Source organism: Rutilus rutilus (assembly GCF_951802725.1).
Source record: "Rutilus rutilus genome assembly, chromosome: 4".
Lineage (NCBI taxonomy): Eukaryota > Metazoa > Chordata > Actinopteri > Cypriniformes > Leuciscidae > Rutilus > Rutilus rutilus.
The window spans coordinates 8,996,857-9,023,192 of NC_140212.1; the positions used below are offsets into that span (position 1 = coordinate 8,996,857).

At 38.0% G+C, this 26,336-nt stretch overlaps 4 protein-coding genes and 1 long non-coding RNA gene across 7 annotated transcripts in view; 2 read left to right on the forward strand and 3 right to left on the reverse strand.

The window, feature by feature from the left end:
- LOC311289132 (scavenger receptor cysteine-rich type 1 protein M130-like) overlaps window positions 1–11,128 on the reverse strand; it is a gene marked incomplete at its 3' end in the record, with an annotated part of 53,453 nt that extends 42,325 nt beyond the window's left edge. The window contains exons 1-3 of the mRNA XM_084406888.1: window positions 11,011–11,128; window positions 10,585–10,899; window positions 10,023–10,328 (exon numbers count right to left, since the gene is read on the reverse strand). Coding sequence (XP_084263014.1) covers window positions 10,023–10,328; window positions 10,585–10,899; window positions 11,011–11,074 — 685 coding nt within the window. The 5' untranslated portion in view covers window positions 11,075–11,128. The remainder of the gene's footprint in view (window positions 1–10,022; window positions 10,329–10,584; window positions 10,900–11,010) is intronic.
- Window positions 19–4,104, forward strand: LOC311288799 (thyroid transcription factor 1-associated protein 26 homolog). 3 transcript variants are annotated; one of them, XM_084406404.1, is made up of 4 exons: window positions 19–392; window positions 749–1,100; window positions 1,209–1,314; window positions 3,860–4,104. In XM_084406404.1, the coding sequence occupies exons 1-4, from the start codon at window positions 158–160 to the stop codon at window positions 4,022–4,024; spliced, it is 858 nt and encodes a 285-aa protein (XP_084262530.1). In that variant the 5' UTR covers window positions 19–157; the 3' UTR covers window positions 4,025–4,104. The 3 variants fall into 3 exon arrangements, with proteins under 3 accessions (XP_084262530.1, XP_084262529.1, XP_084262531.1); XM_084406403.1 differs by having other exon boundaries at window positions 1,179–1,314; window positions 3,860–4,039; XM_084406405.1 differs by having other exon boundaries at window positions 1,236–1,314; window positions 3,860–4,039.
- Window positions 11,129–15,712: 4,584 nt separating the features above from the next.
- LOC311289133 (thyroid transcription factor 1-associated protein 26 homolog) lies at window positions 15,713–17,721 on the forward strand (the record flags this gene model as incomplete). The annotated part of the gene is made up of 2 exons (XM_084406889.1): window positions 15,713–16,102; window positions 17,527–17,721. Coding segments are annotated over 2 exons (555 nt in total), but the record flags the coding sequence as incomplete, so codon positions are not given.
- Window positions 17,722–19,292: 1,571 nt separating this feature from the next.
- LOC311288818 lies at window positions 19,293–19,916 on the reverse strand. The gene is made up of 3 exons (XR_014627016.1): window positions 19,881–19,916; window positions 19,406–19,483; window positions 19,293–19,307 (listed from the first exon to the last, which is right to left on the reverse strand). It is a non-coding gene; the product is annotated as an uncharacterized lncRNA (long non-coding RNA).
- Window positions 19,917–20,048: 132 nt separating this feature from the next.
- LOC311289135 (scavenger receptor cysteine-rich type 1 protein M130-like) lies at window positions 20,049–26,178 on the reverse strand (the record flags this gene model as incomplete). Its single annotated transcript, XM_084406891.1, has 11 exons — window positions 20,049–20,113; window positions 20,626–20,709; window positions 20,808–21,017; window positions 21,124–21,438; window positions 21,629–21,706; window positions 21,936–22,238; window positions 22,489–22,806; window positions 22,883–23,206; window positions 23,376–23,690; window positions 23,773–24,084; window positions 25,968–26,178. 11 exons carry the CDS (start codon window positions 26,176–26,178, stop codon window positions 20,049–20,051), a joined length of 2,535 nt encoding a protein of 844 aa, XP_084263017.1.
- Between the last annotated feature and the right edge of the window lie 158 nt (window positions 26,179–26,336).

Below are 26,336 nucleotides of genomic sequence, written 5' to 3' on the forward strand. Positions count from 1 at the left end.
ACACATTTTCTGTATTTAAGACATAAGTAGTCAAATAAGGGGATGATTCCTCTGAGCGACCAAATGTGCGGCCATGTTGGGTGTACTAGTCAGCGTTTTGTTCTATGAGCCAATAGAACATATTGCCCTCACACAAATGGCGCTTATTTGATTACTAATGCCTTGCGACCATACGCACGTCATTATTGTGCGTCTCTGCACGAGAAACATCCGTGTTGTCCACATACTAGCGTCAAATATGGCACCGTTAAAACAAAACTCAAAAAGTCAAGGTCCGTTTAGAGGAAAACACTTCAATAACAAATTTTCACATGGTGGTTTATCACACAACGCCAAAAGAAAAAGAAAATGGGTTCCGGAGAACAAAGTTTTTGATGGTAGTTTAAAAGAGGGTGAGTAAGTTAGTTGACTTTAAATCCATCAACGTAACGTAAATACTAAATAAATGTATTTCGATGTAGAAAACACTCATTAATTAAACACATTTTCAATAAAAAATAAAGATGACTGATATTACATCCTTTAAAAATCTAGTGTACTATTCACGTGCCTAGTTCTTTGACATGTAATCTTTGCATTAATGATGAAAAATGTTTATACCATTTTCTAAAGAAAATATATTTAATTTTTTAATAAATTGCAATAATGTATATTTGAATAGCGTGATAGATCCGTAATAATCCATAATAAAGGACTAAAATGTGAATGTATTCTGTTTGAATCTCCTCTCTGTCTCATGCTTCATCAGGTCAGGGGTTTGCCTTCAAAAGGAAGGAGAAAGTAAGGCATGAATACAACAAACTTCTTCGAAAGGAGAGAAAGAAAAATCAAGCATCAAAAGTTCAGTTAGAGGAGAAATATCCCGAGCATCTGAGACATCTGTACCTGGCTGAAAAAGAACGACTAGATGAAGAAGAGCAGGAGAAAAAGAAGAAAAGATGTGAAGGAAGAGCACTGGATAAAGAGACAGAGTCAGATGATGAACTAAACATGGGGTCGGATTCTTCAGATTCTCCTGAGAAACACGTCTTAAACACAAAGATTGACCAAACTACCGACCCTGATCCTGATTCATCTAATAAACCAGCACAGTCTGACAGGTACAGTAACAGATAAGTGTATATACATATATGTGCGTGTGTGTGTATTATATTCAAATAATAGTCCATTTGCATCAGCAAAGCCACATTCCTGATTTGTGTCATCAGCTCCCACAAGGCCCCGTTCATCCAAAGGAAGCATAAAATGTCTTCGTATCAAAAGACAAAGCAAGAATATGAGAGGATGAAGGAGGAACGTGTACGAAAAAGAGAGGTGAGGCAATAGAAACTGGCCAATATAAAGTGATTACATCTAACAAATGTATGTTCAGTGCTAGAGTCTACAAATGCAGTTCTTTTACTCAGGATGTTGGAATTGTTGTACAGTTTTCCATTTCCTAATGAATCTCATATGTGATGTCATTAAAGGGATAGTTCACCCAATAATGAAAATTCTGTCATCATTTACTCATCCTCATGTTGTTCCAAACCTGCAAGACTTTCATTCATCTTCGAAACACAAATGGAGATATTTTAATGAAATCCAAGAGATTTCTGTCCTTCCATTGACACTCCACGCAATTACCACTTAGAGCTTCACAAAGGTCATAAAGAGATTGTAAAACTATAGTTTGAATTTTCTGAAGAGAAAATTATACGATGAATGGATTTAATTTAGGATTTTATTCACATATAAACATTCAGCAACTCACACATCATTTGTGGTAAACAGAAGCTCAAGCATGCGAGAAATAAATAATGAGGTTCATTCTGGTGTTACGCAGCACGTTTGAGCTTCAGCAAGAACCAATGAGGTTTGTTCTCGCTCGTCAGGTTCTGTTGAGCTTCTGTTTATGTTCGCTGATCAATGTTTATATGTGACCCTGGACCACAAAACCAGTCACATGGGTTTGTTTTTTTAATTTACACATCATATGAAAGCTGAATAAATAAGCTCTCCATTGATGTATGGTTTGTTATGATATGACAATATTTGGCTGAGATACAACTATTTGAAAATCTGAGGGAGCAAAAAAATCTAAACGTTGAGAAAGTCGTCTTTAAAGTTGTCCATTTATTTTCGTGATTTTGCTGCATTCACTCACTCAAATGTTTTATATATTTACAGCAGGAAATTTACAAAATATCTTCATGGAACATGATCTTTACTTAATATTCTAATAATTTTTGGCATAAAAGAAAAATCGATAATTTTGACCGACAATGTATTGTTGGCTTTTGCCACAAATATACCCGTGCACTTGTGACTGGTTTTGTGATCCAGGGTCACATATGTGAATCATATAAATAATATAAAATGATCGTGTCTCTTGGTAGTTGAGGTACATGAGGGTGAGTAACTGATGTCATTTTTTTACATTGGGTGAACTAAGCCTTCAAGGAAGATTCATTATGTCATGTACATATACACATTTTCACCATCCTTACATCCATCCATCCATCCATCTTCTACCGCTTATCCGGGGCCGGGTCGCGGGGGCAGCAGTCTAAGCAGGGATGCCCAGACTTCCCTCTCCCTAGACACTTCCTCCAGCTCTTCCGGGGGGACACCGAGGCGTTCCCAGGCCAGCCGGGAGACATAGTCTCTCCAGCGTGTCCTAGGTCTTCCCCGGGGTCTCCTCCCGGTGGGACATGCCCGGAACACCTTCCCGGGAAGTCGTCCAGGAGGCATCCGGAAAAGATGCCCGAGCCACCTCAACTGACCCCTCTCGATGTGGAGGAGCAGCGGCTCTACTCTGAGCTCCTCCCGAGTGACCGAGCTTCTCACCCTATCTCTAAGGGATCGCCCAGCCACCCTGCGGAGAAAGCTCATTTCGGCCGCTTGTATCCGGGATCTTGTCCTTTCGGTCATGACCCACAGCTCATGACCATAGGTGAGAGTAGGAACGTAGATTGACTGGTAAATCGAGAGCTTCGCCTTGCGGCTCAGCTCCTTCTTCACCACGACAGACCGGTACAGGGACCGCATTACTGCAGAAGCTGCACCGATCCGCCTGTCAATCTCCCGTTCCATCCTTCCCTCACTCGTGAACAAGACCCCAAGATACTTAAACTCCTCCACTTGAGGCAGGAGCTCTCCACCAACCTGAAGCGGGCAAACCACCCTTTTCCGACTGAGAACCATGGCCTCGGATTTGGAGGTGCTGATTTTCATCCCAGCCGCTTCACACTTGGCTGCAAACCGTCCCAGTGCATGCTGGAGGTCCTGGCTTGATGAGGCCAACACGACAACATCATCCGCAAAGAGCAGAGATGAAATTGTGTGGTCCCCAAATCTGACCCCCTCCGGCCCCTGGCTGCGCCTAGAAATTCTGTCCATAAAAATTATGAACAGAACCGGCGACAAAGGGCAGCCCTGCCGGAGTCCAACACGCACCGGGAACAAGTCTGACTTACTGCTGGCAATACGAACCAAGCTCCTGCTCCGGTCGTACAGGGACCGGATAGCCCTTAGCAAAGGGCCCCGGACCCCATACTCCCGGAGCACCCTCCACAGGCCGCCGCGAGGGACACAGTCGAATGCCTTCTCCAAATCCACAAAGCACATGTGGATTGGTTGGGCAAACTCCCATGAGCCCTCCAGCACCCTGTAGAGGGTATAGAGCTGGTCCAGTGTTCCACGACCGGGACGAAAACCACACTGTTCCTCCTGAATCCGAGGTTCTACTATCGGCCGGATTCTCCTCTCCAGTACCCTGGCATAGACTTTCCCAGGGAGGCTGAGAAGTCCTTACATCCCATCCTTACATTCTTTGCCTAAATGATTGACGCATGTTTTATTATGTGTGTCTCTGTAGGAATTCTTGAAAGACAAATCTCAGCGTGAGGAGGCTCTGAAGAAATACAAGGAGAAGAAAATAGCAACATATCAGCTGTTGAAGAGAAAGACCAAGAAGGGTCAGCCCAACCTCAACCTGCAGATGGAGCTATTGCTGCAAAAGATTCAAGCGCAGCGCAAATAACTCACATCAGACTTACAAACTGTTTCAACTTGTGTAAAGCATTTTAAAGTAAAAATGCACCATCACACAATAAAATGTGAAGTTTAGGTGAGTGTTTTTTTTTTTAAACATAATGTGTATAACTGTCTTTACAGTATATATATATATATATATATATTTTTTTTTTTAAATAAAAGGTTACATAAAGTTAATTCAAACTGACAGCAAACAAGAAATACTATTACTTAATACTATGGCAGTAAATTTATGGAAAAATGTGATGCCTTATAACAATTTATTGAGTGGTAAATCCATTTTCTCATTATATTTAGGTAGATAATGCTGTCAGCAGCTGAACTGCTCAACTGTTTTTTCAACAACTTTAAATGTTTATAGTGTTTTGCATAATTTTCTCATTTCCTCGAACTGCTTTTTAAAATATATTGTGACAAATGTAATGAATAAATGGTATCTTTTGTTTATTAGGTGAAAAATATTGATATTAAAATAAAAAAATAATAGGCCAAATATTAAAATACAAATACTACAAAATTTGTTTCAATGCATGTAACCTGTTATAGAAAAATATTTCAGATAATAAAAACATGAATCTTTAACAGCAGTTTCAGAAACCCCCATATCTCCAGGAACTGTAATATGATTTGATGAAGAGGCAGTGGGTGTGGTCAGTGAGTCATATGGCTCCTCCTTCTTTATTTGACTCCTCCTCCACATCATCATAATCTGTTTTTAAAATCAAAAGCAAACTGAAATTTTCATTGTAATATTAACATCAAGATGTAGTTTAAATGAGAAACATAACAAATAAGAACAGATATAGGTTATAGAAATGTTACAGTAACCTACCCAACGGGTTCCTCTCATCTTCACTGCTGTTCTTCACATCATCATACTCCTCCTGATCTCCCTCTGATTCACATGTGAAATAAAAACCTCATATTGTAGTTTGTAAATCAGCTTGTGTCATTAATGATGTTATTGATCTCTTTCACCTCATGACTGTCTGAGATTATTAGATTTACTCCTGATAAAGTCGTGATGATTCATTAATGGTAGAAATGTTCAATATTAGTGTGTGAAGGTGATAATGAAATGCAGTTCTGTGTGACTCACCTGTTACATCTCGAAAGATCTGTTCATTAATGATGACATCATCATAATGCTCTGGTGTGTCCACTACACATGAACATATAGACAGAACAAACATTGCATTATATCTTACAATGTAATGGGATTAATACATAATATCATAAATCACTATAAAAGGATTATGGAAAATACACCAATAACAATAAAAAATAAACACCATTTTTGATAGAGTTCTGTCCACTTGTCATTACATCATCATAGCTCTCAGGTGTGTATTCTGTAAATTTAATATGAGACAATATATTATGTATATTTCTATATATACATAAATACAGATTTTAATATACTTTAAATATTTCTTCATATTATAGAATAACCGAACGACACCTGTCTCACGATCTGGTTTCAGTCCATCAGTGATGACATCATCATAGTATCCCGGTGTGATTTCCTTCATCATCTCTTCTGCATCAAAACATGTATAATTTGGGCATTTTTTAATATTTTGGGAAACAAAATAAATGTAAAATATACTGTTGCAGGTTTTGGGTAATGAATGTTAGCTGTGTCCCAATTCAGAGGCTGTGTCCTCCGGTCGTCACATTTGAAGGCTGTATACCTCATCAAGGATGTCTTATTTAAGAGAAGTAACCGTAATAAAATTGACTGTTATTCCTCATGAGGTGTAAAATACTGAAATTGCTTTCTTACTTTGCAATCTAACGGTTATTTTTCTTAAATGAGACCGCCTCAATGACGTATGCAGTCTTCAGATGCGACCTCCGGAGGACACAGCCTCTGATTGGGACACAGCGGGATCACTGACCTTTCAGGACACTGCCATTGGTGACATCATCATAATATGCAGTCTTGAACTCTTTTTCTAATAAGATAAAAGTTTTACTGTTGTGAACAGTTGAATTAGTGTTAAAATGTGTAAATATATATATATATATATATTTTTTTTTACATTTGTAAAACAAATGATTGATTTGGATCTACTTCAGCTCTCTAACCTGAGAGAAGCTCATCAGCATCTTCATACCCAGAATGCAGTTCTTCAGAGACGAGACTTCCTGTTAAAGGACAGCAGAAAAGTCAGAAACATGTTCATCATTCCATTCAGACTGAATCCTCATTTCTCCTTTAGATCATGTTACTTACAACACAACACAAATATTAATTACTTACATTTTAAAAGCATTAGAGGCAGAAATACCATATTTTTTGTTTTAGGCCTATTAGAAAAACACATGTATCCTCACTGCCTTCCAGAAATACACACAGGAAGAGACACACACACACACACACACACCTGCACCTAGACTTAGAAAAAAGAACCCCTCCTTATTACCCTCAAAATACACACAGGAAGACACTCACACACACACTCACACACACACACACACACACACACAAATACATGCACCTGCAGCTCTGTGGTTTTCTGTGAGGAATTCTCTGGTTTAAAGCCGGAGGTTTAACAGGACTAATAATAGAGGAACATCGAGTGTCTGACAGACTCTCTTATTAATCATATTAAATAAGTTTCACGGCTCATGTCTCACCTCTCTGAGTGAAGTGATTGTGTCTGTGATGAATCTCCTCATAAACGGCATCAGTCGTCGTCCTGTGTCTCCTCTTAGAGAGAGCTGTGAGTGTAGACAGACAAACCTGCTGTCAGTTCACAACACATGACTGATCACACACTGAATAACACACAATATGACCGTCTCTGGATCTCTCCTACCTCTCTTCATCACTCTGTTCTGCTGAATCAGTATAAGCAGTGGCACTAAGAGCAGTAAGAGCAAAACTCCCAGTACAACCACAAGCACAGAGAGAGACACTGGAGGAGTTTGTGGAGGAGTGACTGATGTTGAGCGCACTGTCTGAGAAACTGGAGGAGAAGCTGATGTTGTTGTGGCAGGAGTAGTGGACACTGACAAATCTGGCAAAACAGACACAGACAGATTAAAAATCATGCAAATACACAGTTAGTAGCACTAAAATGATGTGAAAATGAATAATATTGCTCAGTGTTTTGCTCTGACTTGCACAGGTGAGTCCAGCGTGCTCTTTGTGGGAGCAGTCAGTGTGGTTCTTCAGGGAGAGAGGACAGTCCCACAGGTGAATCTCATTCCCTCTGCACTCGACTCTGTTCAGCCACACAACACCTTCACCAGCACCAAAGACTGAATTCCCATCAGCCCTCAGTGCTGCTCCACAACCCAGCTGCCTGCAGACCACCTGAGCATCGCTGATGTCCCACAGATCAGCACAGACTGAACCCCACACAGCGTTATGATACACCTCCAGCCTCCCAGAGCACCGGCCCAAACCTCCACTCAGTCTGAGAGGAACATGATCTAAATCACACACAGCAACATCACTGACCAGCTTCAGGACACCATTCACAACAAACACACACTGAAATTTGAGGACTTTAAAACTGTAATTAATTTTGAATGTGGAATAAAAAAAATACTGTACAAAAAAAATATAAGAAAAAAGAAATATAAGCTTATGATAAACCTACTTGAACACTGTCTCTGGTGAGGAGATGAAGAGTTTGAACATGTCAGACTACTATGAGGAGACTCATGATGTTTCTCCACTGAAATTTTAAAGTTTCAAAACATCACTGAACAGAATATTAGACATCATAAATAATATTTAACCAAACATGATCATGTCAAACTATCTTAAATCAGTTCATTATCATCTTACCTGAGCAGGTGATCTTGGCCACTTCATTATCACAGTCATTCTGTCCCCAAGGTGAAGATGGACACTGCCATAGAGTGGAATCATGACGTCGACATTTAAAATAATCAAGCCAATTATGAGACTTCAGTCCCTCTGAATAACTGGGTTCACTGCCAGATCTTCCACAGTTCAGCTCTTGACAGATCAGACTCGCTGTGTCTCTGTCCATCTTGTTGTAACACACATTTCCCCAGGATCCATTGTAGAAAACCTCCACATTCCCTTCACAGCCCTCAGTTAACCTGATCTCTTTAAACTCTAGAAAGACAAGGAAGAGAATCAATGTCAACTTTCATGTGAGTCTGTTCATTTGGGATGCAAACCATTAAAAAATTTGACGAAGAAGTCAACTGACGGTTCTTTTAGTGCTTTTAAGATATAAATATTTGGAAAAATGAAATGCAAATCCATTTCCAAAGGAAAAAATAATTTTAATAATAAATATATTTAAAACATTTAAAACAATTCATGCAACGGTGTTCACACAGAATTTGTAGTAACTTTTCAGTCTTTTTGGGACGATAAAATGTAATACTCAACCATTTTAAACATGTCAACAATCAAAAATGTGAAAAAAAGTATTAAATGTATTTATATTTATAAAATGCTTCTGACCTAATGCACAATTTAGCTACATTTTGTTGTAAGAGCATCCAGTCAGTAACTATATTTCAGTCTCAAAGTTTGCTCTAAACTGTATGTTTTTGATTCACTGAACAAAACTGACCAATTTGTTCAGGAATCACTTACTAGTTATGCTGTGTGCTTTTGATTCACTAACAGAACCGATTCATTAAGGTCATTCATTCAGCAACTGGACTAGTCGCGCTATGCATTTTGTGCTGTAGATTCAGTAATGCTGTGTTGTGTTTACCGATAAGTATAAAACTCTGAACTCAGAAAACTCTGTCGGAGTATTTTAGAACAGTTTTCCATCCACATCAAAAGTGAAAGAACTGTTAATGGAATTGGTTTTAATATTTTCTAAATATTATCTGATAAGAACCTATTCTCAGTTCCCAACACTGCTGTTAATGTGCATAATGCAAGAAGATATTATCAGTCACATAGAGAAATGTGATAAATTATTGTTTACGGTTTACCTGAGCACACGACTCCTACATCCTCCTTGTGTTGACAGTCATGTTTCCCCCAGCCTGGAGAAGAGCAGTTCCACAGGGACGTCTCATTCCCCTCACACTCCACCTCATCCAGCCATATGGGTCCAGAACCAGGACCAAACCAGGCTGGTACCTGCTGGTTACTGAGGGCCACTCCACACTGCAGCTGTCTGCACACCACATGGGCATCTTTAATATCCCAGGAGTCATCACACACTGTCCCCCATGAGCCGCTGTGAAAAACCTCCAGCCTCCCTGCACAGTCTCCCCCAGAACCCACCAGCCTGATGGACCCGCGACCTGATATTCAGAGAGAGAAAAACAGTGCTTGTACATGAACATTATTCATCATTAACAACTAAAGAATCTGATGATGATTTTCTCACCAAAGTGTTTGATTGACAGCTGTTGTGTGGAGCTGCAGTTGAGAGTTTGTGGAGAGCTGCAGTTCCTCAGATGAGCTTCACTCCCTGGAGAGAGTATTTATTTGTAATTCAGTATTTATCTAAAATGTACACTACATTTTAATCTGAAACCAATGACTTCATCACGTTGTGAATTTGCTCACCAGAGCAGACGACTCCAACATCTCGTCCATGAGAACATTCAGCTCGACTCCATGAAGAGACGGAACATTCTGAGAGTTTTGTTTCATTCCCGACACAATCAAACACATCAGCCCAGATTTCACCACTTCCCTCTCCAAACCAGTCTGATCCCACAACAGACACAGCAATCCCACAATTCAGCTGTCTACAGAGGACACTGGCAGCTCTCATATCCCAGCATGCATCACACACTGAGCCCCATTCATTGAGAAACCGAAGCTCCACTCTTCCAGAACAAGAGTCTGAGCCATTTATTCCATTGACCAGTCTGAGATCTGTGTAACCTGGAAAAACAATTGACAGCTTTAAATCGTATGAAACTAGAGTCAAGATAATTGAGCAATACAACAGCAGTATATAATGTAAGTGATTTATCTAATGAGATGCCAAATGTTTATACTTAACCAGAACAAATCACTCCCACATCATTGTCATGGGAACAGTTGTGTATCTGTGAAGATGATCGTGAACAGAGATGAATCTGAGACTCATTTCCTCTGCACTGAATCTCCTCTGACCAAACTCGACCCTTTCCTTTGCCAAAAGCATCTTCTCCCAGCACCTGTACAGGAGCTCCACAGTCCAGCTCTCTACACACAACCTCTGCATCCTGCTGGTCAAAGGCAGCGTCACACACTGAACCCCATCCTTCTGTACGAAGCACCTCCACTCTCCCAGAGCACAGGTGAAACCCGTCTACAAGTTGAAGTCCATGCTCTGAGAGTTTGATAATAACAGCAACAGAATGATTAAACAATTTCTGAAGGTGATAGACCCATCCAGTTTTTATTTGTTAAATAAATATTAAATAAATAAATAATAATTATTTGGTAAAAATATATTATCAAATATTATTTTTATTTGTCCACACACACAACTCTGGGGTTTCCATTTAAACAGACAGTATATAACAAAACAGTGCACTTTAAAACCTGTGATTTCTATTTGTGCAGTGATGTATAAAGCAGCTCACCTAAGCAAATGACTCCAGCATCTTCACTATGACCACAGTTATGAGCACCCCATCCGTTTGATCTACAGTTCTTCAGTGTTGACTCTGATCCACTACAGCCCACATTATCCATCCAGATTTGACCTGATCCTTGTCCAAACTGAGACGCATACGCTGCTGTTGTAGCCTTACCACAGTCCAGCTCTCTACACACCACTGCAGCATCAGGCATATCCCAGTCATCACCACACACTGTTCCCCACTGACCATCATGAAGAACCTCCACTCTACCAGCACAGCGACTGTTACCACCAACTAATCGCACATTCTCACTATCTGTCCATGCAAGAGAGATCAGACATATACATAATAATAATTTAAATTCAGAATACAAAGCATTGTTTTTTTTTTATTCTTCATGTTTTTTAATTATAAGTGTATACTTACCAGCTGTGATAAGAACCAATAATATCAAGAAGGATAGAAAAATACACGTCAGATAGCTCTCCATCTCCCTACTCTACACACAGAGTTCAGAATGTAGCAAACATCTCCCTCTGCTCCCTCAAACACACTGAAGAAACTGGCTCCTGTCAGTCCCCTAAAGAGAGAGAGACTCTCACAGCTGCCAATGACACTCACTGTTACCTTATTAGACACAACAGAGGAAATCATCAAACACAATCACTGACAAATCACACAGCAGCATTTTTATTTTCTCCATATATATCAATAAAGTGTGAGCGCTGATGAGCGGGACTCCTCCTCCAGTGTGAAGAGACACTTCACTGAGGACAGACTCGTGTCAGTCATATGTCAGCGTGGAGAGAAAGTCACACTAAACTTACAGGAGATTGATAGAGAAACACTGCAGGTTATATTCAGCATCAAAGCCTGTCACTGCACACACAACATACAAGATTGACTGATGACTGACTGCTCACTTACTGAAGCTTCATTTCACACACAAAAATACTTGATCTTTGTAATAAATATATAAATCATATTAAACCGAACATTTTAAAGTTATTTTTGAAACAAATGTGTATAATATCAAGTGTATTTAACTATACTGTTATTATGTTCTAACCAAGAGCATAATTAACAGAATGTTGTTAATAAATTATTAAATAAACTGGAATGGTTGTGCACAACAAACAGAAAAGTTTCAGACCACATTTGTATATAAACATTGTTTTCTTTTCCACATATATTCCTTTGGCATTATATTCAACACATTTGTAACTGTAATGTGTTTAATATTGCAATGCATAATTCCTCCAGCAGATGGCAGCAAAACACTTATTATAATGAGAAGCAGAAAAGAGTCTGGTCCATGTTAGAGCTTCTCATAGCCTACATTTTTATTGGCAGAAAGTGTAAATTACTTTGTTTACAGCTACTTTGTTTATAGCTACAATTTTAATTCATTAGATAGAGTGAAGTCAGCAAAATTGGGACTATTTTTTGGTAAACTGTGTATTTAAAGGGATAGTTCACCCAAAAATGAAAATTCTGTCATCATTTACTCACCCTCAAGTTGTTTCAAACCTGTAAGAATTTCTTTTTTCTGCTGAACACAAAAGAAGATATTTTGAAAAATGTCTGTAACCAAACAGTTGATGGACCCCATTGACTTCCATAGTAGGAAAAAAAAAAAAAAAATACTATGGAAGTCTATGGGGTCCATCAACTGTTTGGTTACAGACATTTTTCAAAATATCTTCTTTTGTGTTCAGCAGAAAAAAGAAATTCTTACAGGTTTGAAACAACTTGAGGGTAGCATCTGCTGGCATCTGCTGGTAGGCATACCAATAGGCAAGAACCCTCACAATATACCCAGGGACTCCCCTTTGCTTTAGCTTAATAAAAAGCTGTTTGTGATTCACTCGATCAAATGCTTTGGAGGCATCAATAAAACACATGAGAATAGTGGAATTTTTAGACTAATACAAATTCACTATTTCCTTAAGAGCATAAATACACATGTCTGTGCCATGGTTTGGCTTAAATCCAAACTGATTATCCAGGGAAGAGATATACCCACTCACTCTATCAAGGAGGATTCTTTCCATTACCTTGGATAAGATACTGGCCAATGCTATAGGTCTATAATTATCCAGATAGCTTTTCCAGCTTTGTCCTTAATAACTGGGACAAGCAGAATAGATAACATTGAATCTGGTAGTATGCCATGGATCAACAAACCAGTAAAGTAGATTGCTAAGAGGGAAGCAAGCCTAAGACTGGCATTTTTCACAGCGCTCTTGAGTTCCGACCCTGAGGTCGGACAGAAGCTGCTAATAAAGCTGCTGTCGCCATTTGTGTCAATAATGTTAATCAAACATCAGAAAGAAAGTAATTTATAACATTTAGCTCTCTCTCTCTGTAGTTGGTGACCTAAAGTGGTGGGGGGGGCCCTGCAGTAACTCATAGCCCCGGGGCCCAGTGAGCTCTTAATGCGGCCCATATATATATATATATATATATATATATATATACAGTACCAGTCAAAAGTTTGGAAACATTACTATTTTTAATGTTTTTGAAAGAAGTCTATTATGCTCATCAAGCCTGCAGTTAAAAAAAAAAAAAAAAAAAAACAGTAATATTATGAAATATTATTACAATTTAAAATAATGGTTCTCTTTTTTAATATATTTTAAAATGTAATTTATTTTTGTGATGCAAAGCTGAATTTTCATCAGCAAGTACTCCAGTCTTTGGTGTCTTATGATCCTTCAGAAATCATTCTAATATGATAATTTGATACTCAGTTATTATCAATGATGGAAACAGTTGTGCTGTTTAATATATTTTTTTGGAATACTTTTTTCAGGATTCATTGATGAGTAAAACGTTAACAGCATTTATTCATAAAAACAGCATTTATTCAAAATAAAAACATTTCTAACAACATAAATCGTTACCATCACCTTTTATCAATTTAACGCATCCTTGTTGAATTAAAGTACTAATTTCTTTAAAAAAAAAAAAGTTATTGTTCCCAAACTTTTGAACGGTAGTGTATATTGTTACAAAAGATTTCTATTCTAAATAAATACAGTTCTTTTTAACTTTTTATTCATCAAATAATCCTGAAAAAAGTATCTCAGGTTATAAAAAAAATATTAAGCAGCACAACTGTTTCCAACATTGATCATAAATCAGCATATTAGAATGATTTCTGAAGAATCATAAGACACCAAAGACTGGAGTACTTGCTGATGAAAATTCAGCTTTGCATCACAAAAATAAATTACATTTTAAAGTATATTAAAAAAGAGAACCATTATTTTAAATTGTAATAATATTTCATAATATTACTGTTTTTTTTTTTTTTTTTTTTTTTAACTGCAGGCTTGATGAGCATAAGAGACTTCTTTCAAAAACATTAAAAATAGTAATGTTTCCAAACTTTTGACTGGTACTATATATATTGTTAGGGGTTAACAGTTTAGGACCCATGGACCAGATGTTTGAAAGAAGACCCGGAGTCAGAATTATAAAAAAATTGAAGAAAAGTTTTACTGAAGATAGTTTGCAGTTTCATCAGCAGAAGTCAGCTTCAAGACTCACACAGGAGTTTGTAGGCCGCCCCACTTACAGTTACAAAGATCACAGCAGATATACCATTTCCAAGGTCTAAGCTACGTCATTGCTTACAGGCTGAATGATTCTTATTGGCCAAGAAATTGATAAACATAGTAATTTTCCACACATATACAGATAGACAGAAGCATATCTCCATAGATTATGCCGCTGACACTCGGACCCTGAAGTTAGGCACGTCGTGACCTTCCAGGTCGCAAATTTGGGTTGCTGGGTGCCAGCATGTCTCGAACAACAACTCAGTCAATCTCCAACAATGCCAGTGGTTCCTTAACCTGTAAGCAAGAAGACTAACACACACACCCGACACACAGCTTTTCCAAGGTTGGATTTGGCCAGGCTCTAACTATAAACATGAGTCTCGTCTCAAAACATCAAGATAACAAGTTCTTTCTCTCAGGATAGGACACTTTATCCTAAATGGAAACTATAGGCTTTAACTGACAAATGGTACCTTAAACTATAGACTTAAATGACCCCTATGTGTTTTAACATGTTGAAGACCTTTCTCAAACACAAAACCAGTCCCTATTTAATTTCTGGAAGCTGGGATAAATAGGCAAGCAACGTTACTGCATTCAAATATCAAATACTGACATTAATGAATACATGAAAAGAACATTTCAGTAATCACACTGGTAACTTCTATAACAAAGTAAAATCTCCAGATAAGTCATTCAACTCATTTGATATTTAGAAGGAAAAGTATTGATTAATACCTTGATTATAATCACTCATTACATATACATTGAAGCAGCAGTGGATTCCAATCCACTCCCTTCAATATATATATATTAGGCTATAAGTTTCCTTTTATAAATTTAACTCGAGAAGATAGATGCAGGTTTTTCACGCCATCTGAGGAGATGAGCACAAGGCGGCTAAGTGCGTATCTATAGCACGAATGATATTTCTCGTATCATTTATACGCCAAAACGAGTTTTTGCGTACATATGATACGCAGTTTTCGCGTGCATATGATACGCAGTTTTCGCGTGCATATGATACGCACTTTATGGCCTCACCCCTAATCCTACCCAAGGGGTTTACAGTGCGTATCATTTGAACGCAAAAACTCGTTTTGGCGTATAAATGATACAAGAAATATCATTCGTGCTATACGCACTTTCATGAGATTGTGTTGTCGGGGTGGTGGCTGTTTGCTATTTTAACATAAGTAGCCTACATGTTTACATGTTTTGCCAATTGCTTGATCAACTTAATATATAAACCTATATAGAAGTAATGCATTGTACATTGTACATTGTTTTTGTATTGTTTAAAAGTGAATATGAAATAAAAATAGTGAATAGGCCTACATGTTGTGTTTGTGGTATAGGCCTACAGCCGCGGATCAGTTGCACACTGCAAACGCATCATAGGCTATGTGAAAGTACAATAGCGTGTTTCTAACCATTTTCTAAAGAAAATATATTAAATTTTTGAATAAATCGCAATAATGTATATTTTAATAACGTTATAGATCCTTAATAATCCATAATAAAGGACTAAAATTTGAATGTTTTCTGTTTGAATCTCATCTCTGTCTCATGCTTCATCAGGTCAGGGGTTTGCCTTCAAAAGGAAGGAGAAAGTAAGGCATGAATACAACAAACTTCTTCGAAAGGAGAGGAAGAAAAATCAAGCATCAAAAGTTCAGTTAGAGGAGAAATATCCCGAGCATCTGAGACATCTGTACCTGGCTGAAAAAGAACGACTAGATGAAGAAGAACAGGAGAAAAAGAAGAAAAGATGTGAAGGAAGAGCCCTGGATAAAGAGACAGAGTCAGATGATGAACTAAACATGGGGTCAGATTCTTCAGATTCTCCTGAGAAACACGTCTTAAACACAACGACTGACCAAACTACCGACCCTGATCCTGATTCATCTAATAAACCAGCGCAGTCTGACAGGTACAGTAACAGATGAGTGTATATATATGTTGCCAGCAGCCATATCACCCTGTAGCCCAAGACTGGTTGCCCACTAAAGCTAAGCAGGGCTGAGCCTGGTTAGTACCTGGATGGGAGACCTCCTGAGAAAACCAGGTTGCTGCTGGAAGAGGTGTTAGTGAGGCCAGCAGGGGGTGCTCACCCTGTGGTCTGTGTGGGTCCTAACGCCCCAGTGTAGTGATGGGGACACTATACTGTCAATGAGCACCATCCTTCGGATGAGACGTTAAACCGAGGTCCTGACTCTCTGTGGTCATTAAAAATCCCAGGATGTCCTTCGAAAAAGAGTAGGGGTGTAACCCCGGCATCCTGGCCAAATTTGCCCATTGGCCTCTGTCCATCATGGCCTCCTAATCATCCCCATATATACTGATTGGCTTCATCACTGTCTCCTCTCCACCAGTAAGCTGGTGTGTGGTGGGCATTCTCAGAAAATTATATGATGAATGGATTTAATTTAGGATTTTATTCACATCTAAACATTCAGCATCTCACACATCAGTTGTGGTAAACAGAAGCTCAAGCATACGAGAAATAAATAATGAGGTTCATTCTCGTGTTACGCAGCACGTTTGAGCTTCAGCAAGAACCAATGAGGTTTGTTCTCGCACGTCAAGCAGGATCTGTTGAGCTTCTGTTTATGTTCACTGATCAGTGTTTATATGTGACCCTGGACCATAAAACCAGTCACATGGGTCAATTTTTTTTAATTGAGATTTATACATCATCTGAAAGCTGAATAAATAAGCTTTCCATTGATGTATTTGTTAGGAATATTTGGCCGAGATACAACTATTTGAAAATCTGGAATCTGAGGGAGCAAAAAAAACTAAACATTGAGAAAGTCGTCTTTAAAGTTGTCCATTTATGTTGCCAATTTTGCTGCATTCACTCACAAAAATAAATGTTTTATATATTTACAGTAGAAAATTTACAAAATATCTTCATGGAACGTGATCTTTACTTGATATCCTAATGATTTTTGGCATAAAAGAAAAATCAATAATTTTGACCGACAATGTATTGTTGGCTTTTGCCACAAATATACCCGTGCACTTGTGACTGGTTTTGTGATCCAGGGTCACATGTGAATAAAAGCCTAAATTCAATGTGTTCATCATATAAAATGATCGTGTCTCTTGGTAGTTGCGTGGACTGTCAATGGAAGGACAAAAATCTCTAAGATTTCTTTTAAAATATCTTCATTTGTATTTCGAAGATGAACGAAAGTCTTGCAGGTTTGGAACGACATGAGGGTGAGTGACATTTTTTTTTATTTTTGGGTGAACTAAGCCTTTAAGGAAGATCCATTATGTCATGTACATATACACATTTTCACCACCCTTACATTCTTTACCTAAATGATTGACACATGTTTTATTACGTGTGTCTCTGTAGGAATTCTTGAAAGATAAATCTCAGCGTGAGGAGGCTCTGAAGAAATACAAGGAAAAGAAAATGGCAACATATCAGCTGTTGAAGAGAAAAACCAAGAAGGGTCAGCCCAACCTCAACCTGCAGATGGAGCTATTTCTGCAAAAGATTCAAGCGCAGCGCAAATGACTCACATCAGACTTAAAGGGATACTTCACTTTAAAATGAAAATTCTGTCATCATTTACTCACCCTCAAGTTGTTTCAAACCTGTATGAATTTCTTTCTTCTGCTGAACACATAGGAAGATATTTTGAAGAATGTCAGTAACCAAACAGTTAACTGGAACCATTGACTTCCATAGTACTTTTTTTTCCTACTATGGAAGTCAATGGTTCCAGTTAACTGTTTGGTTACTGACATTCTTCAAAATATCTATCTTTCTGTGCAGCAGAAGAAAGAAATTCATACAGGTTTGAAACAACTTGAGGGTGAGTAAATGATGACAGAATTTTCATTTTAAAGTGGAGTATCCCTTTAAAAACTGTTTCAAGTTGTTTAAAGCATTTTAAAGTAAAAATGCACCATCACACAATAAAATGTGCAGTTTGGGTGAGTGTTTTTTTTTTTTTTTACATAATGCGTATAACTGTGTCTTTACAGTAATAATTATTTTAAATAAAGGTTAAATTATGCTCTACTTAAGTTAATTCAAGCTGACAGTACACAGTAAATACTATTACTAAATACTATGGCAGTAAATTTATGGAAAAATGTGATGCCTAATAATAATCTATTAAGTGGTAAATCCATTTTCTTATTATATTTAGGTTGATAAACTGCCTAACAGTTTTTTCAACATCTTTAAAAGTTTATAGTGTTTTGCATCATTTTCTCATTTCCTCTAACTGCTTTATAAAAATATATATATATAATTTGTGACAAACGTAATGAATAAATGGTATCTTTTGTTTATTAGACAAAATATTGATATCAAAATAAAAATAATAGGCAAAATATTAAAATACAAATACTACAAAATTTGTTTCAATACATGTAACCTGTTATAGAAAAATATTTCAGATAACAAAAACATGAATCTTTAACAGCAGTTTAAGAAACGCCCATATCTCCAGGGACTGTAATATGATTGGATGAATAGGCAGTGGGTGTGGTCAGTGAGTCATATGGCTCCTCCTTCTTTATTTTACTCCTCCTCCACATCATCATAATCTGATTTTAAAAACAAAAGCAAACTGATAATTATCATTGTAATATTTACATCAACATGTAGTTTAAATGAGAAACATAACAAATAAAAATTAAATATGCTATAGAAAGGTTACAATAACCTACCCAACAGGTTCCTCTCATCTTCATTGGTGTTCTTCACATCATCATACTCCTCCTGATCTCCCTCTGATTCACATGTGAAATAAAAATCTAAAATTATTAGATTTACTCCTGATAAAGTCGTGATGATTCATTAATGGTAGAAATGTTCAATATTAGTGTGTGAAGGTGATCATGAAATGCAGTTCTGTGTGACTCACCTGTTACATCTCGAAAGATCTGTTCATTAATGATGACATCATCATAATGCTCTGGTGTGTCCACTACACATGAACATATAGACAGAACAAACATTGCATTATATCTTACAATGTAATGGGATTAATACATAATATCATAAATCACTATAAAAGGATTATGGAAAATACACCAATAACAATAAAAAGTAAACACCATTTTTGATAGAGTTCTGTCCACTTGTCATGACATCATCATAGCTCTCAGGTGTGTATTCTGTAAATTTAACATGAGACAATATATTTTGTATATATACATATAGATTTTAATATGTTTTAAATATTTCTTCCTATTATAGAATAACCGAACGACACCTGTCTCACGATCTGGTTTCAGTCCATCAGTGATGACATCATCATAGTATCCCGGTGTGATTTCCTTCATCATCTCTTCTGCATCAAAACATGTATAATTTGGCCATTTTTTTATATTTTAGGAAACAAAATAAATGTAAAATATACTGTTGTAGGTTTTGGGTAATGAATGTTAGCTGTGTCCCAATTCAGAGGCTGTGTCCTCCGGTCGTCGCATTTGAAGGCTGTATACCTCATCAAGGATGTCTTATTTAAGAGAAGTAACCGTAATAAAAATTGACTGTTATTCCTCATGAGGTGTAAATACTGAAATTTCTTTCTTACTTTGCAATCTAACGGGTATTTTTCTTACATGAGACCGCCTCAATGACGTATGCAGTCTTCAGATGCGACCTCCGGAGGACACAGCCTCTGATTGGGACACAGCCTCTGATTGGGACACAGCCTCTGATTGGGACACAGCGGGATCACTGACCTTTCAGGACACTGCCATTGGTGACATCATCATAATATGCAGTCTTGAACTCTTTTTCTAATAAGATAAAAGTTTTATTGTGAACAGTTGAATTAGTGTTAAAATGTGTAAATATTTTTTTTAATATATTTGTAAATCAAATTATTGATTTGGATCTACTTCAGCTCTCTAACCTGAGAGCAGCTCATCAGCATCTTCATACCCAGAATGCAGTTCTTCAGAGACGAGACTTCCTGTTAAAGGACAGCAGAACAGTCAGAAACATGTTCATTATTCTAAACAGATTGAATCCTCATTTCTCATTTGGATCGTAAAGCATTGTGTTACTTACAACACAACACAAATATTAATAACATACATTTTAAAAGCATTAGAGGCAGAAATACCAAGTTTTTTTTTGTTTTAGGCCTATTAGAAACACACATGTATCCTCACATGAACCCATTCCTCACTGCCTTCCAGAAATACACACAGGAAGAGACAAACACACACACCTGCACCTAGACTTAGAAAAATATGAACACCTCCTTATTACCCTCAAAATACACACAGGAAGAGACACTAACTGACACACACACACACACACACACACACATAAACATGCACCTGCAGCTCTGTGGTTTTCTGTGAGGAATTCTCTGGTTTAAAGCCGGAGGTTTAACAGGACTAATAATAGATGAACATCAAGTGTCTGACAGACTCTCTTAATAATCATATTAAATAAGATTCACGGCTCATGTCTCACCTCTCTGAGTGAAGTGATTGTGTCTGTGATGAATCTCCTCATAAACGGCCTCAGTCGTCGTCCTGTGTCTCCTCTTAGAGAGAGCTGTGAGTGTAGACAGACAAACCTGCTGTCAGTTCACAACACATGACTGATCACACACTGAATAACACACAATATGACAGTCTCTGGATCTCTCCTACCTCTCCTCATCACTCTGTTCTGCTGAATCAGTATAAGCAGTGGCACTAAGAGCAGTAAGAGCAAAACTCCCAGTACAACCACAAGCACAGAGAGAGACACTGGAGGAGTTTGTGGAGGAGTGACTGATGTTGAGCGCACTGTCTGAGAAACTGGAGGAGAAGCTGATGTTGTTGTGGCAGGAGTAGTGGACACTGACAAATCTGGCGAATCTGTCAAAACAGACACAGACAATACACATAATCATGCAAATACACAGTTAGTAGCACTAAAATGATGTGAAATTAAGACTAATATTGCTCAGTGTTTTGCTCTGACCTGCACAGGTGAGTCCAGCGTGCTCTTTGTGGGAGCAGTCAGTGTGGTTCTTCAGGGAGAGAGGACAGTCCCACAGGTGAATCTCATTCCCTCTGCACTCGACTCTGTTCAGCCACACAACACCTTCACCAGCACCAAAGACTGAATTCCCATCAGCCCTCAGTGCTGCTCCACAACCCAGCTGCCTGCAGACCACCTGAGCATCACTGATGTCCCACAGATCAGCACAGACTGAACCCCACACAGCGTTATGATACACCTCCAGCCTCCCAGAGCACCGGCCCAAACCTCCACTCAGTCTGAGAGGAACATGATCTAAATCACACACAGAAACATCACCGACCAGCTTCAGCACAACATTTACAACAAGACACACTGAAACTGAACTAATGTATGATTAGTCGATTACATTTATGAATTTGATTATGATTTTTAAATGCAAATAAATTCTTTTTAAATGCAAATTTTAATGGAAAACATTAAAGTCTTAGATTAAAAATCTTACTTGAACACTGTCTCTGATGAGGAGATGGAGAGGTAGAACATGTCAGACGACTCTGAGGAGACTCAGGATTCTCCTCCTCTGAGAATAAATATTAAGAGAACTGAACATTAGGACACAAAAATCATAACTTCTCTCAGTGAAACATAACAATGTGAAAACATAATTTAAACCTCATAAATCATTTCAGGCTCTGTCCATTAAATTACTTTAGTGTTTCAGAAACAGTTTATTCACCACATTATATACAAACATTGTGTGAGAAACATAACTAGTTAGACCATCTTACATTATTTAAACATAATCTCACTTGAGCAGGTGATTTTGGCCACTTCATCATTATTACAGTAGTTCTGTCCCCAGGGTGAAGATGGACACTGCCACAGATTTGAATCATGTGGTCGACATTTGACTTCATCCAGCCAGTTACGAGCTGATTCCAGTCTTGATGTAGAATCAGACACAACACCAGATCTTCCACAGTTCAGCTCTTGACAGATCAGACTCGCTGTGTCTGCTTCCATCTGGTTCCAGCACACATTACCCCAGGATCCATTGTAGAAAACCTCCACATTCCCTTCACAGCCCTCAGTTAACCTGATCTCTTTAAACTCTAGATGGAAAAGGATGTGTATTAAAAATATTGGAGTTTAAGTTGTGCTAAACCTAAAATATCACCAAAATAACTGGTTAAAACAAGGCTAATGCATGCTGCTAGCACTATTAGCATCTGAAAAAGATACTTAATTATATTTTTATAATATATTATAAATCTTATGTACTACATGATTCTGCTTGGTCAATACAAAAAATATTTAAAAAGTAGCAGCATCCAAAATCAATCACATTACTTTACTGATTACCTGAGCACACGACTCCTACATCCTCCTTGTGTTGACAGTCATGTTTCCCCCAGCCTGGAGAAGAGCAGTTCCACAGGGACGTCTCATTCCCCTCACACTCCACCTCATCCAGCCATATGGGTCCAGAACCAGGACCAAACCAGGCTGGTACCTGCTGGTTACTGAGGGCCACTCCACACTGCAGCTGTCTGCACACCACATGGGCATCTTTAATATCCCAGGAGTCATCACACACTGTCCCCCATGAGCCGCTGTGAAAAACCTCCAGCCTCCCTGCACAGTCTCCCCCAGAACCCACCAGCCTGATGGACCCGCGACCTGATATTCAGAGAGAGAAAAACACATTATTGATCACTAACAACTGAAGAATCTGCCCAGATGTTGCTCTTCTCACCAAGGCAGCTGATTGACAGCTGTTGTGTGGAGCTGCAGTTGAGAGTTTGTGGAGAGCTGCAGTTCCCCAGATGAGCTTCACTCCCAGAGCACTGGAAGCCCGTCACACACTCATGACTGTGTTCAGGACTGGATGAAGAGGAGCCGGAGAAGTTCAGCACAGAGCCACAGCCCAGCTGTCTGCAGACCACAGAGGATTCAGTGAGACTCCAGGAGTCCAGCAGAACTCTCCTCCAGACCTGATGGATGGAAACTTCCAGCTCCCCCTCACACTGTCTCTCTCCAGAAAACCGCACCAGACCGTCATGAACAGCCAGAGAGGAATCTAGAGAGGAGAGCTCATGTTTTATTTGCAAGTTTGGTAATATGCTTTACATTAATACATTTTATAAAAAAAGAAATGAACATAAAGAAAACTGAAATATTGCATTTATAGGCCTACTAGTAAGTCTTTCAGAGGCATGAAATCAATGAAGTCAGTAAAATGGACTCACTAGAGCAAATGACTCCAACATCTCGTCTATGAGAACATTCAGCTCGACTCCATGAAGAGACGGAACATTCTGAGAGTTTTGTTTCATTCCCGTCACAATCAAACACATCAGCCCAGATTTCACCACTTCCCTCTCCAAACCAGTCTGATCCCACAACAGACACAGCAATCCCACAATTCAGCTGTCTACAGAGGACACTGGCAGCTCTCATATCCCAGCATGCATCACACACTGAGCCCCACTCATTAAGGAACCGAAGCTCCACTCTTCCAGAACAGGAGTCTGAACCATTCATCAGTTTAGCATCTGTGTAACCTGAATAAAGAACAAAAGTTAAAATAGTGTATAATGCAGCTGACAGAGGAGAATGAAGAGAGACAGAATATTGATAATTTACCAGAACAGATTAGGCCAACATTATTGTCACTGGTGCAGTGTTGGTGTGATGGTGATGTTGGACAGAAGTAAATCTGAGACTCATTTCCTCTGCACTGAATCTCTTGTGTCCACATCTGATCGTCTCCTTTGCCAAAAGCATCTTCTCCCAGCACCTGTACAGGAGCCCCACAGTCCAGCTCTCTACACACAACCTCTGCATCCTGCTGGTCAAAGGCAGCGTCACACACTGTGTACCAGGTTTTCCCATGAATCACCTCTAATCTCCCAGAACACAGGTGAAGCCCCTCGGAAAGTCTGGGATGTTTATTATCTGTTTATATTAAATAAAATCATACAAAATAGATTTATTTAGAGTGGTAGGTTTAAGAGTGTGTTTAATAACATGTATATTATGCCAATTAGCAGGAAAGTGGCTAAATAAATATCGCAGGTTAGACACTGAACCCCAGCCGCCTACAAGAACATCTCCACTCTCCCAGAACACAGGTGAGACCCGTCCACAAGTCTTGACCTTCCGTAGTTTTTGGTTTCTGATTATATTTACACAACAGAGTACCCTTATGAAAAAGAGGGATAATTCAAGTTTATGAAGTATACTTAAGTAATGTTCAAGTATACTTTATGTAGTAAGTTTACTAATATCAATGTGTACTTGTAGTAAACTTGTAAGAGTACTATTTCAATACTGCTTAGGACTAAATTGGCCCACTTTTACTATATAAAAGTATACGTTTAAGTGTACTGTAAGTGTAAGAGTAGTAAACTTTAAGTACACAACTAGGTTGCTCATTTGTAATGCTCTACAAGTGAACTTATAAGTATACTAGTAGTTTACTAATTTAATACAAGAAGTATTTTTTTTTAGTTTATGAAAGTACACACTGAAGTGTTCTCTCAGTAAATTACTAGTTTAGTTTAAGTTTTAGTTTAGTTTTCTTTAAGTGAACATAACATTATACTTATAGTTTACTATTTATATATTATTTTTGCACTTGCAGTATACTACAATGTTCAAATGTAGATATTATTTTTTTATACTTGAAAAATACCTTTAACTGGACTTTAATTTTAAAAACATTTTATTAGCTTCATGCATCCTTTTTTTATCAACACTTGAATGTCGGTAAGTTTGATAAAGAAAGGCAACATTTTAAACAAAAAAGTTGAGAAAATAATTTTTTTGTCAAAGACTACGTCTTGATCTGATTCAAAACGATGATCAAAACACAGATGGTGTAGATCGAGTCCAACACCCCCAAAGCTTCACAGTCGTTTTCTCTTCATGGGTTACGCTTCATTTCATGTGGAAACATTAAGCAGTTTTGATTTACAAGCTGTTTAATGTTTGATGATCACGTTATTTTACATTTGAGTGAGCAATCTTCTATCACTTGTTTCAGCTTCTTCTTCTCCTGTGTTTTGATCCGGAGATTCTGTACTAGAAGATGTGTCATAGCGCCCCCTACCGTATAACAGTGAAAACATGGATAGCTGGAAAATTCAGTCAATGGTGGGGAAAAGTAGAATTAGAGTAAATTCCTATACACTACCAGTGGACTAGCCTACACAAAAATTCAGATACGCAGAATTAGAAATATATCTGTTTTATATCAATATTTTCAAACAATGTAAGTTTCATAAGACATTATGAAAAACTAAGTAAAAAAAGTATATTTAATAGGCTACTCGATCAAAAGAGTTAACACAAGTCAAGTATACTTTGAATACTTAATTATACATTTAAGTATATCTCGATCAAAAGATTGAGTACAAGTATAGGCCAAATATATTTGGACTTTTCTCTCAGTATAAGTCAAGTACTAAGTTTTAAGTATATTTCTGAGAGGTATAAAGTAAATTTTTGAGAAGTATATAAAATGTAGACTGAAAGTATACTTTCTTATTTTTAGTTTAAAAGAAGTATATTAATAGAACACTTGAATAAACTTCTTTTTTGTAAGGAAATGTCACTATGATTATATGGACATAAAACAATAGTCCTTTCATTAATAATAGATTTTATAAATATATAAAATTTAGTTAAGACAATAAAATATACTGTTCATCAATTAGTTGCTTATGATTGGCTCTGACAACAAATTACATTAAATTACATTATATTGCTTATAAGATGTTTATTAATGAAAGTCTGATCAGTGATGTATTAACAGTGTGATGTATGGAGCCGCTCACCTGAGCAAATGACTCCAGCATCAAGATAATGACCACAGTCATGATCACCCCATCCGTTTGATCTACAGTTCTTCAGTGTTGACTCTGATCCACTACAGCCCACTTCATCCATCCAGATTGGTCCTGATCCTTCTCCAAAGCGAGCAGAACCCACAGCCTCTAGAGCCTCTCCACATCCTATCTCTCTACACACCACTGCAGCATCAGGCATACCCCAGCGATCACGACACACTGTTCCCCACTGACCATCATGATGAACCTCCACTCTACCAGCACAGGGACTGTTACCACCAACTAACCTCACAGTCTCAAAATCTGTACATGAAAGTGAGAAAGGGATCGAATCATGCAAAGTCAAGAAACATAAGA